The 21,720-nt window shown below is 33.0% G+C and overlaps 3 protein-coding genes and 1 long non-coding RNA gene across 6 annotated transcripts; 3 read left to right on the top strand and 1 right to left on the bottom strand.

Annotated features, from left to right (window-relative positions):
- The first annotated feature begins 1,038 nt into the window (after positions 1-1,038).
- On the top strand, positions 1,039-3,334 carry LOC122589120 (S-adenosyl-L-methionine:benzoic acid/salicylic acid carboxyl methyltransferase 2-like). The gene is made up of 4 exons (XM_043761364.1): positions 1,039-1,120; positions 1,950-2,366; positions 2,488-2,742; positions 2,953-3,334. Exons 1-4 carry the CDS (start codon positions 1,046-1,048, stop codon positions 3,316-3,318), a joined length of 1,113 nt encoding a protein of 370 aa, XP_043617299.1. The 5' UTR covers positions 1,039-1,045; the 3' UTR covers positions 3,319-3,334.
- Positions 3,335-6,649: 3,315 nt separating this feature from the next.
- On the top strand, positions 6,650-9,653 carry LOC122589435. Of its 3 annotated transcripts, none has more exons than XR_006322267.1 (4): positions 6,650-6,930; positions 8,096-8,214; positions 8,358-8,550; positions 9,365-9,653. It is a non-coding gene; the product is annotated as an uncharacterized LOC122589435 (long non-coding RNA). The 3 variants fall into 3 exon arrangements; XR_006322268.1 differs by having other exon boundaries at positions 8,301-8,550; XR_006322266.1 differs by having other exon boundaries at positions 8,096-8,223.
- Positions 9,654-12,166: 2,513 nt separating this feature from the next.
- On the bottom strand, positions 12,167-15,158 carry LOC122589111. Its single transcript, XM_043761355.1, has 5 exons — positions 15,039-15,158; positions 14,849-14,920; positions 13,003-13,917; positions 12,815-12,933; positions 12,167-12,728 (listed from the first exon to the last, which is right to left on the bottom strand). Exons 2-3 carry the CDS (start codon positions 14,904-14,906, stop codon positions 13,334-13,336), a joined length of 642 nt encoding a protein of 213 aa, XP_043617290.1. The 5' UTR covers positions 14,907-14,920; positions 15,039-15,158; the 3' UTR covers positions 12,167-12,728; positions 12,815-12,933; positions 13,003-13,333.
- A 2,777-nt stretch (positions 15,159-17,935) lies between these two features.
- On the top strand, positions 17,936-21,487 carry LOC122586987 (S-adenosyl-L-methionine:benzoic acid/salicylic acid carboxyl methyltransferase 2-like). Its single transcript, XM_043759038.1, has 4 exons — positions 17,936-18,124; positions 18,909-19,325; positions 20,529-20,783; positions 20,930-21,487. The coding sequence occupies exons 1-4, from the start codon at positions 18,050-18,052 to the stop codon at positions 21,287-21,289; spliced, it is 1,107 nt and encodes a 368-aa protein (XP_043614973.1). The 5' UTR covers positions 17,936-18,049; the 3' UTR covers positions 21,290-21,487.
- Positions 21,488-21,720: the final 233 nt, after the last annotated feature.

The following is a 21,720-nucleotide window of genomic DNA, read 5'->3' as shown; positions in this document are numbered from 1 at the left end:
GTATCGATAGTCTTTTGATTTAGTCACTCAAACATGTTAATTTCGGGTGTTTCACTTTACGTACGGGTTGACACGGTTGAAGGGGTTGATGAAAAATAATAATATTATTTTTTTATATAGTTTAATCTAAAAGGTATATTTTACACTAATAACTTTTAATTATGACATATAATCATAATTTTATTAAATTTATCGGAACATTATATATTAAATTTTGCGCGCGCGTACTATGTTAATATATTTTCTTACTCAAGTGTTATGTTTGAAATTTATTAACGTTGTCACGGCACATTACACGGTCACTATAAACAATATTGCATTTGTTCACATTTTTAGTAAGTGTGAACGAATTAAAAATTTTTGTCACGTTTTTTTATGTGTAAAATATATATAATTGAAAGTGTGTATAAGTTTCTCCACAATAAAAAGTGTGTAGAACTAAAAGTTCATGTTTATTAGTGTGAATTTTCATAATTATTTTGTAACACCTCATTTGTCCACGCTAACGTTAGCGTGGACAAATGAGGTGTTACAAAATATTTATGAAAGTCCACACTAAAAAATGTGTAGAACTTTTTAGTGTGAAGAAATTTTTACATATTTTTAATTATATAAATTTGTTTACCGTTTTAATGTTGTTTAATTTGTAGTGACTGTGTATTGTCTTTGAGTCTTTGTGTATTGTCTTCGTCGCATCTCTTAGGATACCCATGCAGTGAACTAAAAATTTCAAAGTTATCTCAACTTGATACTCGTATTAATTAAAATAAATAAATTGCTTGTACTGATTTTGGAAGTATGCTAGTTAATTAATATAGTTATACAAGAGACCATATATAGCTATACAACTACCACATGCATCATGTATGTATAGACTATAGAGTTAAAAAAAAGGAAAAAAACATTGAGCTAATTAACCAATTAAGCATCTATAAATAGACCAATCTAGATATAGTTCAAAATCCAAACTCCACAAGCTAGCTAGCTATTAGAGTCAAGAGTGTTTCTTGAAAGAAAAAAATAAATATTTTTTGGATATCGATTTATGGATGTCACTCAGGTGCTTTGCATGAATGGTGGTAATGGAGATAATAGTTATTCCAACAATTCACTTTTGCCGGTACGTACGTGCGTTTATACTATATATATACGTACGTGTATATAAACTTCTATAGATACACATATATATGTGTACGTACGTAATTCTTGATCGTCGTCCCTGTGATATATGGGAGTGTTGCGGTACCCCTATATATATGTGTGTGTTTTTTCCTAATAAACCCGGCCTTGTCACATATACTTACTCTTCCACATATATATATATATATATGTATATATGTTTGATCAGTTAAGAAATAAAATGGATAGCTCAACCACTTCACCAAATAACAATTATTGGAAAGCTCTTCAAATTAAGCTTATATGAGTATATAATAATCAACTAGCTAGCTAGATAAAGAAATTTGAACAATAGATACATATTAGAATTATTATACGGAACATCTCTAAATATATAGAAAAGAAAAACCTTAATCTCAGAACTTCGTTCATATGGGTTTATATATATCTTGTTTTATGGTGTCTATATATATATGGTCTCTATTGTTTTGTACTAGTATAGTAGGACAAGGTAAAGTGGTTCATAGTACGTTAGCAAGTAAAGTGAGAATATTAAGGATCAAGAAACAATGTTGATCGTCGTATTTTGGTATTATTTACATGTCGATTTCCTAATTGAACAAATTCAAATTAATTTTCACACGTATGTACGTAATTGATAATGATTTTCGTTGTCATATATATTTAATTAATGCACAGCTAAACATATATGTATATATAGTACTGTATGGAGGTGGGCTAGTGTAAGATATATACTTATATATGCAATGAAACTAGCTAGATATAACTAAATATTGATGGACTAATTTAATTGAGATTTTTGTGGACAGAGAAAGGTGATATCAATGACCAAACCAGTGATTGAAGATGCTTTGACAAACCTCTATCGTGCTTTGAACTTTCCCAAAACCCTGCTCATGGCGGATCTTGGATGTTCATCTGGATCAAACACTTTCCTTGTGGCATCAGAACTCGTCAAGTCCATCGACAAAATCAGGCTTCAATTTGGTCAAGATGAATCGGCCGAAATCCTAATATACTTGAATGACCTTCCGCAAAATGATTTCAACAACATCTTTCTCTCGGTGTCACAATTTCAAAAGGGCCTAGCCAAGCAAACAATCCGCAACTCATCTTCGCCTCCGTGTTACTTTTCTGGTGTACCGGGTTCATTCTATACAAGGCTTTTTCCGAAGAAAAGCCTTCATTTTGTTCATTCTTCCTATAGTCTCATGTGGCTCTCCAAGGTTATTTAATTTCTATATATATGTATATATATTCAATAAGATATTGCGTATATATACTTGATTATGTGTAACAAATTATATAAGAAACTTGGTTATGATGAACGAAATCTTTGTTAAATAGGTTCCTGAAATGACAGAGACAAATAAAGGAAACATATATATGTCAGCAACAAGCCCTCCAAGCGTAATAAGAGCATACCGCGACCAATTTCAAACAGACTTTTCAACGTTTCTCAAGTGTCGTGCCGAGGAAGTGGTGACCGACGGGCGTATGGTTTTGACGATACTAGGTAGACGAAGTGACGATCCTAGTAGCAAAGAATGTTGTTATGTTTGGGACCTTTTAGCCACAGCCCTAAATCATATGGTGCTTGAGGTACGTACAATTAATTAAATAGAACATACATATATACGTACTTATTCTTGAGCATTACTAATTTTTAATTCATATTCTTATCAATCTTGATCTATGTTTCATTAGTTAAGGGATCACTAGCAAGGGAAATTAAATGAACTTAACAGTACTATATACTATATAGTAATTAATCATAAGTAATTAGAAGCATATTTTTGTCAATATATATAGGGACTCATAGAAGAAGAAAAACTGGATTCATTTAACATTCCACAATACGCTCCATGCGCTAAGGAAGTCCGTAATGAAGTGGAGAAAGAAGGGTCGTTCACGATTGATCACCTCGAGGTTTCTGATGTGAATTGGGATGCGAGCACAGATCACAATCTTATTTTAAGCGAAGAGGATAATACACATGGATATAATATGGGCAAATGTATGAGGTCTGTGGCCGAACCTATGATCTCGAGTCACTTTGGTGAGGCAATAATCGTCGAGGAAGTCTTCGAAAGATACACGAATATTATCAAGGATCGCATGTCAAAAGAGGAGACTAGCCTCATCAATGTCACTGTTTCAATGACCCGCAAAGCTTGAACTTCATTTGTGATTTACTCAATTATTAAGCATCTAGCTTTATCTATATCTATATATGATTTAATATTATAATAGGAGTGCAACGTACCGTTTGTGTTGTCGTTCAAAACTAAATTAATATGTAATGTGTTTACCTAAAGGGTGCAGTGTTTAATAACAATGTTTGATCTATTTGTTGTTTGATGTTTATTGGATGGCAAACTTTTCCTGTTTCTAAGTAATTGAAGTGCTATTTAAATTTGATTTAAATTAATTTACACAAAAAGGCTGATTAAAAACGTACGCTTATTAAATCTTTCCGGCCATAGCATAGAATAATCATGATTTGATGCACAAATGACCGATCGTTAATTTGTAAAGAAATTATAGCAGGTAGATATCATAATTCAATTGAATGAATTAATCATGATTAATTAACTGCATGCAAGATTTTTGTTTCGACCGATTAACTTAATGAACGTTACTTGGACCTTTTAATCTCTTTCAAAAATAATTTAATTTGCAAAGGAATATGTAAGGAAAATAAAAGATATTACATGTAAACTAAACGAAAACAGTAGCTTTGACAGGAGAGTATATTATTTTGAGCGGCAAATTTAGGCTCATTCAGAATTTGAACCCAAGACCTCTCAGTATCATGCTTCACCATATACCAATCCATCTATTGATGATTGATATTACCGATATATATAAGCAAATCTATACTATATTTTCAGGTATTACCTGAAATATCGGCCGGTACGACTATTTTAATTTATTTTATTTTATTTTTATAAAATCCTACAAAACTTGTTACAGTATAACGAAACTAGCCAAAATAAAATTATAATCCATTCAAAAATATAAACCAAATAGGTTTTCATAATAAAATATAAATTAAAAAGGTCAAAAAATAACAAAAAAAAATTAACATTTAAGTATTACAAAAATAATTTTTAAAAAAATTCAAAAATAAATGAAAATATTGTAACGGTGATACCGGAAAATATCAGGAATACCGGATATACCGGTTGGCATTGAATAGTAAGAATACCAGAAAAATATTAGGCTTAAAATATCGGAGTATCCACCGAAACCGATAATACCGGCCGGTATTTACCGGTATTTAAAACATTTCTATGGAGATTTCCATGAGTTTTGATTAGGAGGCTAATAAATAGAACTACTAATTAACCTAACCAATAAAATATTGACATGTGTATATATCATTAATTACTTCAAAACATAAATAAATCTATTCCCATATTGCCCTAATATTAATATACTGTATGTCATATTTTTTGAATTCGTTTAACTAATATGTTTTCTTATTGAATTTATAACTAAAAAGATTGACGGTTTAAAAATGATTAATTTTATAATATTATATTTAGCATGAGACATCTTTTATTATACTAAAGCACAGTTGCTCTAATAATTTATCAACCAATCACATTTCTCGATTTCTTAATGTTGACTTTTGTTTTCAATTTTGACTTTAATTTACGCTTTTTTGTTTTCCATCACAAATTTACACTTTTTACCTGATAATTTTAATATAATAAACAAATATAATAATAGCTAATATATATCTGATAGAATAATAGTTAATATTTATCTAATAAAATAATAACTAATATATATCCAATTTATTATTTTTACCTGATAATTTTAATATAATAAACAAATATAATAATAACTAATATATATCCGATAGAATAATAGCTAATACTTATCCAATAAAATAATAACTAATATATATCCAATATATAATATGTTCTATCATATATATATATATAATTAACTAATTAAAAATAAATTAAATTAAATATAATATATTAAGATTTTAATAGTAATTGTACTATTTTAATTTTATTTTAAAATATACTAAATAACAGTTGAACTAATAAATTATTAACCAATCATATCTCTCGATTTTACTAAATTGACTCTCGCTGATGTCATCATTTAGTTAATTACATAGTTTTATTTAGTTAATAAAAAACAAAAAACAAAAATAATTAATTTTACAATGTTATTAAAATTGGTTTCTATCTACAAAGTCCGGTTTTCACACACGAACAATTGTACATTGCATTATCTCAAGTTAAGTCGAGAAGGGGCTTTAAGGTGTTAATATGTGACAAAGATGAAAAGACAAAAAAAAAACACTACAACAAATTTCGTCCATAAAGAAGTCTTTCAAATGATGAAGGAGGGTATATCCTTCCAATGTTCTTTTACTCGTATTACATTAGTTTTCTTTCTATTAGCTTAACATTCTTGGCATTTGAATTGAACACTTGGTATCCACTTATATCTTCAACTTTGAACTTATAAGTTTTTATGATTTACATGTATTAATATCTAATATTAATAATGTCGTAAGTCTCGTGTTCAGTGTTGGACACGGGTCTAAAATCTAGTGTATACTATTATAATATGACACATCATCTAATTGTTGGATATTAGAAGATTCAACATGTTTCATTTCTTAAGGTTTATTTTGGATAAGAGAAGACTCGATGTTATCCAACATCCTTAGATCTTCAACCGACGTGCCGCTCACATAATTAAATTCATTATGGAAGTTCAAAGTTTATTTAATTCTATTATCTTTTTGCCGTACATACAAACAAAATTAAATCTACATCGATCATAATAAGATATACACTTAAAAAGGGTTTAAATAATAACATGGGGTAACAACAACAACAACAAGAAAGTACCCAATCCCGACATAAGCCGGGCTATTGTGGAGATATGATGTAGACAGACCTTACCCTTACTCAAAGGTAGAGAGACTGCTTCCAGATACGCCAGAGTGGAAGGGACCTTCGGCCCAAAAGTGAAAAATAGAGTTAGATCCACCGAAGTGGAAGCCTTAACCGAATAGGGATAATCTCGATCTTAAACTCTCAATATCAATCCCACTCTTCTGATCACAATTTCAGATCTTAGATCTAGAAATTTGTTACTGTTAAGGAGAGAGAGAGGTTAGAGAGAAAGAACCCAGTCTTAAATAATAACATGGGGAAGATATGTATAATTGTATACATTAAGTAAAGAAGAAAAGGTTTAATTTTGGATATCCACCCATTAACGAATATAAGGGTATAATAGTAATATGGCATCTTTTAATTGTTAGGTTAATTTGTAGGTGTATATTTTAGAGTTGTATTCATTAGAAAATAAGGTTTTTTTTGAAAACCAGAAAACAAATTTGGACCGTTGGATCAGATCTAATCTATGGTCAGGATCATTTAAAAAAAACACGGAGGGACAAAATGGTAATTATGCACGAACTATATAAGCCAGAAAAAAACACGTCCTCCTCCTCCACTCACGTTTCCCTCCGGCGACCCAAAACCCTAGATCGCCACAAACCACCGTCGGAAATCCTCTTTGACATACTAAAATTGTTCATCGCTATTGGTAATCAACGTCAAACAATCTCCCCGCCGTCATCTTCATCTTCCTTGGATCTATTTTTTCCGATTCGTCTTGTTAATCGCCGCCGGAATTCAATTTCAGTTAATCTCGCCGCCGTGAATCAGTAACTGATTTCGTTTTCTTAATCAATGGAGGAAGACGATGTGATAAGCGATGAGGAAATCGAACAAATAATAAAAGGTAATTTAATCTTAAACACAAGCTGTTTGTATCTGTTTATGGTTTCAGTTTATCGAATCACAAAATTCGTTGATTAATCTGAATCACCAGGTGTTTGTGTTGGTTAATGACCATTAGATTTCATGTAATTGTGATTATTGTAGGATTGAATCAAAATGATAAGGTGTTTGGATGGTTTAATGCTTAGAATGTATATGTATATATGTATGTAGGTAGATATATGTATGTAGTGTATATATATTTATAGCTTACTGTATGGATTACGGATTGATGCAACTAGACAATATATGTAGGTGAAAGGTTGATCTAGGAAGTAGTCTTAATATAGGAAGTTGTAAGGTGCTTCCACTTGTCCTTGATCAAGTCTGGCCGATACTATGCCTGAAAAGTCTTAGCGTTGATGTATCCGCGATTATGACACAAATGCACTTACCTTTTAAACTTTGATGCATTTACCTTTAGAATTTCTATACACATACCTTTCACACTTGATGCACTAGGAACATCGAGAGTAAAAATGGACTTTACTCTGGTTATATGACAAATATATCGAGGTCAAACAGCTATACATGTATATAATATATATATATATATATTCATTCTTATTCAATAAGAGGAAGAAAATCAAAGACCATTTGGTTGAGGTGATAATTGAAAGAGTTGGCCTCAAGCTGTTGTCTTTACGCTTCAAGAAGAATGCAAGGGTCAAGAGAAATATGGTTGCTTTGAGACTACCAAGATCGCTTCTTAAGAGTATCTGATTTGTAATACCTCTCTTGCGTTTACTGGTTGTTATTTGTGTGTTTTGTACCACCGGCTAGTTAGGGCTCTAGTTTTGGGGTGGCATATCAGATATCACATCTTGGTCGTTTGGTTATTGCTTTGCTTGTACATCTCTAGCTGGAATGGTACTCTGCCATCTGAACCTTGTAACGCTTTGTTGTTATATGTAATTCATCCGGTAATCAACCCTTTACCCAAAAAAAACTTGTATTAGTAGTTACATCTTTTGACTTGTTACCCAATCTGCCTGACCCGCCATCTTTGCCATGTCTACAAATTGCTTGATTCCATGTCTGTTGTGTGTTTGGATTAACGGATTATCTTAATTTCCCTATATTGAAAAACTGAGTTTCTTTGTAATAATAATTGGTTCTGTTTATAGATTTCTGCTTGCTGATCTAATGGCTTGGATACATAGCTCTCGCAGTCAAATTTTGTTGTCCACTTACCTTATGCTGAACGATCACAAAAAGGGTGTACTATTTTAGTTGCACATAACTGGTAAAAGCTGTGAGTCAGATTTTCATTTTATAGTTTATTAGCTATTGCATAATTTGAAGCAGTTTTCATTGTAATTTTTTTATCAGCAGGTTGCACCATACAAAATGATATTTATATTATCTGTATTCTATATGTGATAACAGAACACAGTTCATTACAATAACTGTGCAATTAAAGGAGGATGTGAAGTTGGGATAAATTAGGAATTTAGGAAGGATACATCGCTCTAAATGGCATCGTTTACTTCATTCTATGGAATCAAATGCTATTCATTATATCAAATGCTATTCATTATTTCTGGTGAAGAGGCTGGACTGTGGGCTGCTGACCTTGTAGGTACTTTCTCTTCATTTTGGTTCAGTGGTCCTTGAACAGAAACATGGTTCAAGTTAATGATCATAAGTAGATGTAGCAATTTTGACTCATATACTTATGAAACAAATGTTAAATTTATCTTTAATGTGTCAAATGTGTTCAAAATGTTAGCCACTTAAAACGGGTCATACGTTGCCAATGTATCTATCTAATGCATAAAAGCTTGTAAGTCATTTTATTATAAAAAAAATAAAATAGGTATTGTAGTAGTGTGATTGAATTCTATTGGATACACTATCACACTTGCTGATTTTCAAATATTATTTTTGTGGACTAAAAGTATTGGGGGTGCAACCTGATCAATCCCAAATTTGCCTGTTTTGACCCATTACCCAAACCTTTTCACCACTCACTCATTTTTCCATCTCTAATAATAAGCCGCTTTTTGATGTAAAAAATCTAAGGTTGAATTTGTTTCTGCAGTAAGAGGAAACAATCTCATAAACCCAATGCATTTTTATTTTACATTTTGCTTATTGAATCTTGAGTTCCTAATGATAGTGTGTTCTATATCGCTATTAATGATGGTTCATAATCATTGTTAGCTACTTTTCCTACTAACTTCATGAAGTTATTATTTCCCTTGTGAGAAGGAATCATATTTTGCTTGTTTTTGAAGTCTTTTTTACTTCTTTAACTTTCAAAGTTTATAGATCAATGTTTGCTGATTTACTAGTTTACTTATCGTTGTTATTATTATTGCTTTTGAGAGACAACTTCAACAATACTTACCCAAAGTTTTCCTTTTTGATTCCATTTTGTGGCACTCTTTTAGGCATCTTGATTATGCTAACATATGAAATCCAAAGGAGAAAGACGATCTGCAACAACTGTGGAGGTACAAAACACAATGCAAGGACGTGCGGTATAGAAAAAGGTAAAAAGAAACAAAGCACTTCAACCGAGGCTGCTGAGAAACAGGACGCTTCAAATGAGGCTGCTGTCAAGAACGCATGATGGATTTTTCTATTTTCTTAATGTTTTCATTTTTCAATAATTATCCGCTCGATTAGTTGTCGTTGAAGAGATTGTATTTTGAAAATTTTAAGACATTTATATGATCATTTACATTGTTTGTCTAGGTTATTATCAAGGAAATTGAAAAAAAAAAATCATGGTGTTTTGGTTTCAGGTAGTTCCTACAATGGCCATACACAAGCTCTTACAATGGCCATACACAAGCTGCTTCAAATCCAAAAACACATTGTGTTTGGTTTCAAGAATTCATAAATGGCCATACACAAGATGCTTCAAATCCAAAACACTTCGTGTTTTGGTTTCAAGAATTCATAAAATGGCCATAGTTCCTACAATGGCCATACACAAGATGTTTCAAATACAAAAACACATTGTGTTTTAATTTCGAGAATTCATAAATGGTCATACACAAGATGCTTCAAATCCAAAACACTATGTGTTTTGGTTTCAAGAATTCCTAAAATGGCCATAGTTCCTACAATGGTCATACACAAAATGCTTCAAATCCAAAACACTTTGTGTTTTGGTTTCAAGAATTCATAAAATGGCGATAGTTCCTAAACCCTAAGCTACCCATTAAAAACTGATTGGAAAGATCTAAACCCTAAACGCTAAACCCTAGAATGCTAAAGGGTACAGGAGGGGGACGGAAGTCACGGTACGCTTAAGGGTTTATGGTTTGAAGCCGTCTCCAACTTCAAACCCTAAACTACCCATTAAAAACCGATTGGAAAGATCTAAAACCTAAACGCTAAACCCTAGAATGCTAAAGGGTACAGGAGGGGGACGGAAGTCACGGTACGCTTAAGGGTAGGGTTTGAAGCCGTAGGGTTAGCCTAACACAACTTCAAACCTTAAACCCTAAGCTACCCATTAAAAACCGATTGGAAAGATCTAAAACCTAAACGTTAAACCCTAGAATGCTAAAGGGTACAGGATGGGGACGGAAGTCACGGTACGCTTAAGGGTTTAGGGTTTGAAGCCGTAGGGTTAACCTAACACAGCTTCAAACCTTAAACCCTAAGCTACCCATTAAAAACCGATTGGAAAGATCTAAAACCTAAACGCTAAACCCTAGAATGCTAAAGGGTATAGGAGGGGGACGGAAGTCACGGTACGCTTAAGGGTTTAGGGTTTGAAGCCGTAGGGTTAGCCTCCCTACAGCTTCAAACCCTAAACCCTAAGCTACCCATTAAAAACCGATTGGAAAGATCTAAAACCTAAACGCTAAACCCTAGAATGCTAAAGGGTACAGGAGGGGGACGGAAGTCACGATACACTTAAGGGTTTATGGTTTGAAGTCGTAGGGTTAGCCTACAGCTTCAAACCCTAAACCCTAAGCTACCCATTAAAAATTGATTGGAAAGATCTAAACCCTAAACGCTAAACCCTAGAATGCTAAAGGGTACAGGAGGGGGACGGAAGTCACGGTACGCTTAAGGGTTTAGGGTTTGAAGCCGTAACGACTAACCCTACAACTTCAAACCCTAAACCCTAAGCTACCCATTAAAAACCGATTGGAAAGATCTAAAACCTAAACGCTAAACCCTAGAATGCTAAAGGGTACAGGAGGGGGACGAAAGTCACGGTACGCTTAAGGGTTTACGGTTTGAAGCCGTAGGGAACGGCTAACCCTACAGCTTCAAACCCTAAACCCTAAGCTACCCATTAAAAACCGATTGGAAATATCTAAAACCAAAACGCTAAACCCTAGAATGCTAAAGGGTACAGGAGGGGGACGGAAGTCACAGTACGCTTAAGGATTTAAGGTATGAAGCTGTAGGGTTAGACGTGGGGCTAACCCTACAACTTCAAACCCTAAACCCTAAGCTACATTGTAAAACCCGAGGGCAAAGTTATATTCTAAAAACACTGGAAAATCTAAGCCGTAAATGCTAAACCGTAATGGCTAAAATATATGGGCCAAAGGCCCAATAGTCTTTACATATCTGATGAAGATTAGATATTTGATGGAGATTAAAATGCTAGAGTGGGCCAAAGGCCCAATACGCAAGGTATTTCTAATAAGAAATACAATGTGTTTCGTATTGTGTTTCAGTTCATGTAGTTCCTGCAATGGCCATACACAAGATGTTTCAAGTCCAAAACACATTGTGTTGCGGTTTCGAGAATTCATAAATGGCCATACACAAGATGTTTCAAGTCCAAAACACATTGTGTTGCGGTTTCGAGAATTCATAAATGGCCATAGACAAGATGTTTCAAATCCAAAACACATTGTGTTTTGGTTTCGAGAATTCATAAATGGCCATACACAAGATGCTTCAAATCCAAAACACATTGTGTTTAGTTTAACAATATAAATTCTATCCATTCGATTGTAGCTTGAAAAATGTTTGATTGCATAATGGCTCACCGTAGCTTAAAAAATTTATGCTTAAGTACTTATGTTCATTGAAAGTTTTCTTTTGGCTAAGCCTTGTAGGTTTGGTTCTATTAGGCATTAGCTAATTTGCATAGTTGTTAAGGGCGCGAGGCACACTCAATGCGCAAAGGTACTAAAAAATGCGTGAGACTGAGAAAAAAAAGCGCATTTTAAGTAAAACAAAGCAAATGCCATTCAAATTGAACTTCACCATTCACAAAGCAATATCCAATTCAACCATAAGCTTAAAAACAAAGTGTTTGTAGATTGAAAACACAAATACTTGAACCAAATTGTTCAAAACATAACAAAGTGTTTGTAAATTGAAAACACAAATACTTAAAGCAAATAGTTAAAAACATAAGAATGTAAACTAATCGGAATCATCTTGGATACTGTCAACATCAATTGGGGTATTATCGTTTTTCATGAAATCCTCATCAAGTAAATTTCCAAATCCAGCAGGTCTTGAAGTTGATGGCCTTGAAGTTGATGGTCTTGAAGTTGACGGTTGAGAAGACCTGGTTCTTATATAGGGGTCTCCTGCCCCACTTGCCTCTCCAACCATTGTCCATGTTAAATCCTCACCATCATGAACATGATCTTCCTCCATTATTCCTGTCAGCCACTCACTGCTATCATCAATATCATCTAGTGATATTGGATCAAAGTCAACATTTTTGTCACGACGATTCTGAAGCATTTTGTTGTACTTAACATAGACCAGTTCTTGTAACTTCATATGCTCAAGCTTGTTTCTTTTCTTGGAATGTATCTGTTCAAAATATTATAAGTTTTATATAGTAAACAAAGTTCATAATTTATCACTAAAATTGAAAATTTGAAGGTTTAAATACTTACATGCTCCAAGGTGATCCAGTTCCTTTCACAGCCTGATGCACTACATGTTAAACTTAACACCTTAATTGCAAATTGCTGAAGATTTGGTGTACCTTTCCCATATAGCTTCCAACACTCGGCTGGTATAAATCATGAACTTAGGACAGTATCATATTAACATAAAGAAAAGCACAAACAAGTTGCCTTACCGGGAGGTACAATCCTGTGTGCTCTGAATGCAAGTTCTAATCGGAAAAAACCCTTCTTGGTTGACCCACTGAATCATTTCTTTCAAGATCAAATCTTTCTTGTCCTTGTTGAAACTTGGAAAGCTAGTATTAGAATCAGTGAACTAACTAAACAGTCATCATTATATTCGGTACTCTATATTAGCTTTTTACAAAGAAGTAACTTGAGTCCAACTATACATCCAAATATCCCTAAAACACTAGTCATTATCATTCATCAACTTCATTATTATAATATTTTAAAATGTAGATACCCACACATATTTACAATTCGTCTACAATAAACAGAAGACTAGAATAATATGTATATGTATATATACATATTATTGTGAACTGCACCAGTACAGAACCTTGATGAATAGTTGAGAATATTGATCAAACCTTGATTATACTGCAGTAGGCTGAGAGATGGCAAAACGGAACCTTTTTCGCGGCAATATTGAATAGCTTTACAAACATGCTCACACAAATTGCCCTTCTCTCCCCAATCACAGTTGCATACTTCATACTCTGAGCCTGGGTTCCTTATAACATGAGCTATGTCTCGATCGTGTTGGTCAATAACTTTGACCCATTCACCTTCTGTGATAACATCAGTGTTCGGGATTGTTCTTGAATTTCCCCAAGCAGTTAAACCACTAGTCCATTCATCCTTCCAATAGCGTGAAAAATCATCTTTACCCTCATACTCGTCGAGGCAGAAGGAGGAGTGTATTTTGGTAACCAGCTTATTGACTAGCCAATCAGCACGTTGATAGATACTTGAGTCAGTTTCATTGAGTAATCTCAGTTTTAATTGGTTGTGATAAAACTCGAGAGCTGCTGAACTCTCCTGGCTAACAAGTGGTGTGGATTTCAACGCCATAATCCAGAATCCTGTTGGAAAAGCAAACTAAAAGTTTGAAAGAAGTTAACTAAGAAAAAATGGTTAACTGTTACTAACCCATTCTAGGATACCAAACTGCCATCCATGAAATCCCCATAATCTATAAATTCTTCCATGAATTTATCAAATGATTCTAGGATATCAAATGATCTGAACTGCAGCAGTACAGAACTGCTGCCTTAACATCCCCCCTGAATTTTCCCATGTGATGAAACAAGTAATGAACTCCCCCCGATTGTAAGGGCTGCAGTTCGGATCTTCCGAACTGCTGCAGTGCATATGATTTCCCCATATAATAAATTTAAAAACCAACAAGATATAATAAAATTAGAAAGAAAAAGGAATGAAATGGGGGGATCACCTCAAGAAATTGAAGGTGTTTGGAGACTTCATCTTCAGATTTATGATCCAAATCTTGATGAAACCCCCAAATCGTAAAAAGAAAATTTGAAAGATTATGATCCAAATCTAAACAGATCTATTACCGCATTCACGGCGGTGGCGATTACCTATTTTACACATCTGAATTCATGACGGCGACCCTGGTGATGGTGCAAAATTCAACCAGAAAGAAGACATATGTGCAAAAAAAGAGCAAAGTACAATTATTTGACATGTTCATTTCTTTTGCAGCTTCCAAAACCGATAACCCCTAAATTCCACTAATTTAATACTATTTCCGATCTTTAAAGAAATGATCAATTAGCATTAACAATTGCAACTAAATCCATCACCGATCAATCTCAAATCAATATAGTTATTACAATAACAACACTAAACATTTTTGTTCCTAACTATACATATAAACTTCATTTCACATAACTAATGATAGCTCATACAAACTCAATTCAACAAGTAATGCGTCTCAATTCAACAAGTAATGCGTCTGATTAAACAAAAAAGATCGAAAGGAAGCTATACCGGCAAACTTGAAGTCTAAATTCGATACGCAAACGAAAACTGATTGTGGTATCTCCATGTCATTCTGTTTAGCTATATCCAAGCACACACACACAATTAGTAATCATTTACTTTATTCAAAGATAAACAAAATGTATTCAACTAAATATAAATAACATAATATACTATATATGTGTATATATATATATACCTTCAGATTGAGCAATAAAGATAGTGGAAAGGCGAAAACGATCATGGAGATGATTAGTGGTTTCTTCATCTTCTTCTGCTGTCGTCTTTGCTTCCAATGTAACCTCTGTCTTCGATTGGATTCATTCAGTTCGATTTAATTCGATTCAACTTCTGCTGATATTTTAGGGTTCTATGAAATTTGATAGCAAACCCTAGGTTTTGATTTGATTGAAATGGTGGATTTCACGTGAAAAGAAACGGCGGGCGGAGATAAGTATCGATTAAATATTATGAATCACAAATTCGTCCAGATAATAGACGGCGGCCTGAGAAAAAAAAAGGTCGGAGAAGAAAGGGAGGGAGGAGAGGAAAGAGAGCGAGAGAGAGAATTAGGGTGAAAGGATCTTAGATCTGCAACAATGAGAAGTAGTGAATGTGCTTGGAGTTTTGTTCACATGGTAAAAAGACGAATATACCCCTCCATTTCTAAAATTATATGTAAGGAGCAACTTTTAATCTGGACCGTAGATCATGTTGGATGGATGGTCAGGATCTGTTTTCTGGTTTTCATAAAAAATAAAGTTTGCATTTGATCTTTTACCGTATATTTTAGGTCTCCTAATCATTTTTGTTTCCATAAAGTCTGTTAAGGCTATTGCTTTCTGTTTATTGAGCCGGTCACAATACAAAGAGGGTCTTTTTTGTTTGTCAATTGGTACCCACTCACAGAGTCACAGTCTAAGGGTCATACATGACTGTCATGGACTGAAAAGCCCAAAATTGACATTAACTGAAGCCCGTTAAGGGCTTAAGGCCATTGCTTTCTGTTTAGTGGGCCGGTCATTACACAAAGGGGTCCTTTTTTCCTTTTTGTCTGTCACTGGCACGCACCTAGGGATGGCACCACGGATGCGGATATCATTTTCCTATTATCACCTCCACGGATTTTTCTTAATCCGTCAATTCGCGGGTATCCACAAACGATTTAATCCATATCCATCATCCGCGGTTATACAAGCTCGCGGGTAGATCCACGGTTTTCAATTATAAATCTAATAGTAACCATCATAGTAAAAACAATCATACTAAAAGAAGAACAATTATTGCACAATAGTTTATATGGCATTAACAAAAAGATAATGTTATGTATAGTAGCTAAGTTGGAATTAGAATTTGGAAACTATGTTTAACATAATAATATGAACAAACTTTTAAAAGTGGAAAAAGTAACCAATATATATCATATATAAATAAACAATATGCGGGTTTGATGAGTTATTTATGAATATATCTGCGAGTTTTACTTATGGGTATGACGGGTGCGTAAGACGAATATATCTATAACGGATATGATATATCCAATATTTATCCGTGATCCGCAAATGGGTATATTTTTATATCCATTATATATCTATAATATTTTTATTTTTTTTTTAAATTATCCATGCATGACGGATTGATATTGTAGATTACAGTTTTTTTCAAGTCCCTAGTCATACGCACAACAAAATGGCCCCCTTCCGAATTTCATTTTCTCTGTTGTGCCACACACTAGGCACCACCCATTTGAAAGATATTATATTGCTGGGGGCCACAATGAGCTTACAATTATTATTTCTTACGGTTAATATATACTCGTATTCTATTTGGCGTTAATATATATATATATATATATATATAATTACACTAGTGCTCAGATTCGTCCAATAGACGGGTAGTCTTAAAATATATTAATCAAAGCTAAAAAGGTGGAATTCAAGTATATTAAATTCTTATTGATTCCAGTTTACCTTCTTTTTTTTCAAACTTTAGTTATATAAAAAATTTGCCTAAACTTACTATAAACACAAACAACACTTTTAGACTAAACAATTTAGAGTTAAGTTCAACAAAAAACAAACCTATAATAGATAACAAACTAAATAGGTGTATGTATGCTCTAGATTTAGACATGAAAGACCTATTTAATTTATTCCTAAAAGTTTGTAGTCACATTCATAATATAGATGTTCACTACAAGAAAAATGTTAATTAGTGACGACTTTGCTTAGTGACAATTAAAATTTGATCACTAATAACTTCAATTAGTTACCATTAATAAAAAGTAGTCACTAAATTTGGCCACTAAACAAACTTAGTGGCCAAAAAATAACATTTTTTGGTCTGTAGACAAAATTAGTCACGGACCTTTAGTGACGAAGAGTGATAAAAAGTGACCACTTAAAATTTGGTCACTAATTTATCATAATGACCAAATTTTCGTCACTAATTTTGTTTAGTGACTAAATTTTGGTCATTATGATAAATTAGTTACCAAATTTTAAGTTGTCACTTTTCGTCACCAAAGGTCCGTGACTAATTTTGTTTAGAGACGAAAAAATGTTATTTTTTTGCCACTAAATTTGTTTAGTGACTAAATTTAGTGACCACTTTTTCTTAATGGTAATTAAATGAAAATATTAATGACCAAATTTTAGTCGTTATTAAGTAAAGTCGTCACTAATCAACATTTTTCTTGGTTTTAGACATAATCTTACTTTATGAGACGATGACGCAGTTTGAAAATTTAAAATATGTACCAAAAATCATGTCTGTACTACTGTAGTACGTTAATACTAAATATGGAAGTTAAAGAAGCATTTTTCTTTGAAAAAACGAAAAAGAAAATATCAAATTGTCGTATGTTGCTCGTGTTACACGAAATCATCATTAAATAATTGAAACGTACGTACTGGATATGAATAGTAAGATGTTTTCATGTGTTCACAAACGCGTACCAATAAGTTATGCCCACGTGTTACACGGAGGATTTTTTATTTTTATATGTGCAGGATGTTATTTTCCTTAAAAATTTTATTGAGCTAATCAATTAATTCTATTAGCATCTATAAATAGACCAAGCTACATATTTAATTTGACATTCAAACTCCACAAGCTAGGTAGTAGAGTTTGTACCTGTTTCTTTTGTTCATACTGTGTGTGAGAGAATTTAATTAAAGAGAGAAAATTAAAAAGATCGAAGTAGTAGTTATGGACGTGACACAGGTACTTTGTATGAATGGTGGTAACGGGGATAATAGCTATTCCAATAATTCGCTTTTGCAGGTACATATACGCGTTATTTAATTATACAATACGTACGTATGTGTATATATAACCTCCTATATATAGATACAAATATATGTATACACTATTGCTCACCTCGATCCTATAGACATGGGTTCATACTTCATAGTTAGCATATATGTCATCTTCTTGATTATGTACGTGTAGTAGATTTTTCTTTTTCATGTTACATCTTGTAATGTGAGAAAAGGTCGGGTTAGCAAAGCTAGATGTTGACCTGTGTCATATATACACCAGAAGTTTACGACACTGATTAATATAAGAAATATTAAATGTGTGTTACCAAAAAAATTGTATATTCAAATTAAGAAAAATATATAAAAAATTGATAAAATTAAATAAAATAAAAAGTTGAAGTTATTGTTTAAAAAGTATAAATTTATGATGGAAAACAAAAAAATTTTAAAAAAAATGAATATGAGGAAATAAAGAGTTATAATCAATCAATAAGTTATTAAAAGTTTAAAACAACTGTTATTTAGTATATTAAATAATAACGATGATGAGATTGATGATAATAGAATTATTAAAGTATAATTTTCCACGAAAATATATATTGTTTAATCGAACTTTCACACGTAATCAAGCCAGTGAATTTTCTTCGACATATATAGCGCATAGATCGATAAACATATTAATTAATTACATATATGTGCATGCATGGACGTACGTACGTAACATATGCAAATTATGAAACCAAATGATATATAATTCTCGTATTTAATAGTACTTAAATTGTTTTTTTTTTTTTTTTTTTTGACAGAGAATGGTAATATCAATGACAAAACCAGTAATTGAGCATGCTTTGAGAAACCTCTATCATGGTTTGAACTTTCCCAAAACCCTGCTCATGGCGGATCTTGGATGTTCATCTGGATTAAACACTTTGCTTGTGACATCCGAACTCGTTAAGTCCATCGACAAAATCAGGCTTCAATCGGGTCAAGATGAATCGCCTGAAATTCAACTATACTTGAATGACCTTCCGCAAAATGATTTCAACAACATCTTTCTCTCGGTGTCACGATTTCAAAAGAGCCTAGCCAAGCAAACAATCCGCAACTCATCTTCGCCTCCTTGTTACTTTGTTGGTGTACCGGGTTCATTCTATACAAGGCTTTTTCCGAACAAAAGCCTTCATTTTGTTCATTCTTCCTACAGTCTCATGTGGCTCTCCAAGGTTATTATTTTCTAACTTTTTCCTATACATATATATACACATATATATCTCCATATGATATATATGTTCATCTAAACAAATCGATATTTAACCACAATATGTATGAGCTATATTCGAATTTTTTATGATAGAGTCTGTATAAATACCGTATATCGTACTGGTATTAGGACTGATATATATATATATATATATGATATATATGTACATCTAAACAAATCGATATTTGATTTGTAAACTAAGTTAATTTGTCACACTCGATAAGTACGTAGTCATACGTACACATTTAAAAGACTACGTCGATCTATGTATGTGAGAGAATATAGTATAAATAATGATTACCAATTACGTGTACAAGGTTTTCTACGTAATTGATGTAAAGAAATCTATGTGCTTATAATTATAAATATGCAAAACTTAGTGGTCACTTTAAGTGTGCAGTGTATTGTTTTGTTTTTTCCTTACACCAATATCTAATTGAACAGATCGCTTATAATTATATTTTTAATATGTTAAATCCACTGGTCATAAGAAGATTAAGACCCACAACACAATCATGCATGGTTCATATCAGTCATACGTACCTCAAGTAGGACCAAGGAACAAGGTTATTTCATATATATATATATATATACATATATATATGTGTGTGTTTTTTTAACCACCGGGTTGATAGCCCAGTGGCTAGCCGTCCCCAACAAAACTGGGCCCCACCATGTTTATCCCTATTGGATGCATGGGGTGCAGATTCGAATCTCTCGGCTTTCAAGCATGAGGAATTATTTCCGTTGGTGGTATTTGGTGGACGGATTTCAGAGGGATACGGGTTGTGCGACCTGCTCGTATCGAAACCAATGTGGTCCTGGGGATCGGGTTGTTTCCTCCAATTTGGATGTGCGTGTGTTTTGTGGTGAAATTGTAGAGTTGAGCGGATCACATTCCAAGATATTACATATATAAAAAGTTAAAACTATTTGATCTTCTTATTAGCATAATGATATTCGTAATACCATAAACATTTGACATGTTTGTAATCCACTTATTATATCCTTCTTAATAACTATGTTGATTTTTCATGTGACTTGATTTTATGCTTTGAAAGATACTTAATTAATTAGAGGATATGAGACTCTATCATTACTGATAAAAGATATTTGTAACAAAGAAACTTGCTGATGAACGAAATCTTTGTTGATAAATAAATAGGTTCCTGAAATGACAGAGACAAATAAAGGAAACATATATATGTCAGCAACAAGCCCTCCAAGCGTAATAAGAGCATACCGCGACCAATTTCAAACAGACTTTTCAACGTTTCTCAAGTGTCGTGCCGAGGAAGTGGTGACCGACGGGCGTATGGTTTTGACGATACTAGGTAGACGGAGTGATGATCCTAGTAGCAAAGAATGTTGTTTTGTTTGGGACCTTTTAGCCACAGCCCTAAATCATATGGTGGTTGAGGTACGTACAATTAATTAAATACAACATACATATATAGATACTTATTCTTGAGCATTACTAATAATTAACCTTTTTGCATATGGATAATTAATTAACAATAATCATAACTCATAAGTAATTAAAAACACATTTTTGACAATATATAGGGACTCATAGAAGAAGAGAAAATGGATTCATTTAACATTCCACAATACGCTCCGTGCGCTAAGGAAGTCCGTAATGAAGTGGAGAAAGAAGGGTCGTTCACGATTGATCACCTCGAGGTTTCTGACGTGAATTGGGATGCAAGCACAGATCACAATCTTATTTTATCCGAAGACGATGGACATGGATACAACATGGGCAAATGCATGAGAGCTGTCGCGGAACCTATGATCTTGAGTCACTTTGGGGAGACGATCGTCGAGGAAGTCTTCGAAAGATACACGAATATTATCAAGGATCGCATGTCAAAACAGAAGACCAGCCTCATCAATGTTACTGTTTCAATGACCCGCAAAGCCTGAACTTAATTTGTACGTGATTTAATTATTAAGCATCTAGCTAGCTAGCTATCATTTGTAATATTATAAGGGAAGCAACCGTTTGCATATATAGCTTTATTACATAAAAACCCGGCCAATAAATACTACGGGTAGTGTGCATATAAATATGTAATTTGTTTTCCGTAAGGTAGTGTTCATTAATAAGAACGTTTGATCTCATTACTGTTTGATGTTTATTGCATGGCAAACTTTTTCAATTTCTAACAGTAGTTTACATGGAAAACATTAGTGCCGTACGTGTTGGATTATAATTTACAAAAAGTGTAGATATATTGATAAAACAGCTAAATTTTCAATAGCAGTAAATATGAATTAATCAATCATGATTACTTATGATTGGTTTATTAATGACAGTTTTTATAATTTAATGCATTAAAATTTATACATTGTCA

Source organism: Erigeron canadensis, chromosome 2, assembly GCF_010389155.1.
Source record: "Erigeron canadensis isolate Cc75 chromosome 2, C_canadensis_v1, whole genome shotgun sequence".
NCBI lineage: Eukaryota > Viridiplantae > Streptophyta > Magnoliopsida > Asterales > Asteraceae > Erigeron > Erigeron canadensis.
This window is presented reverse-complemented; position numbering and strand designations above follow the sequence as displayed.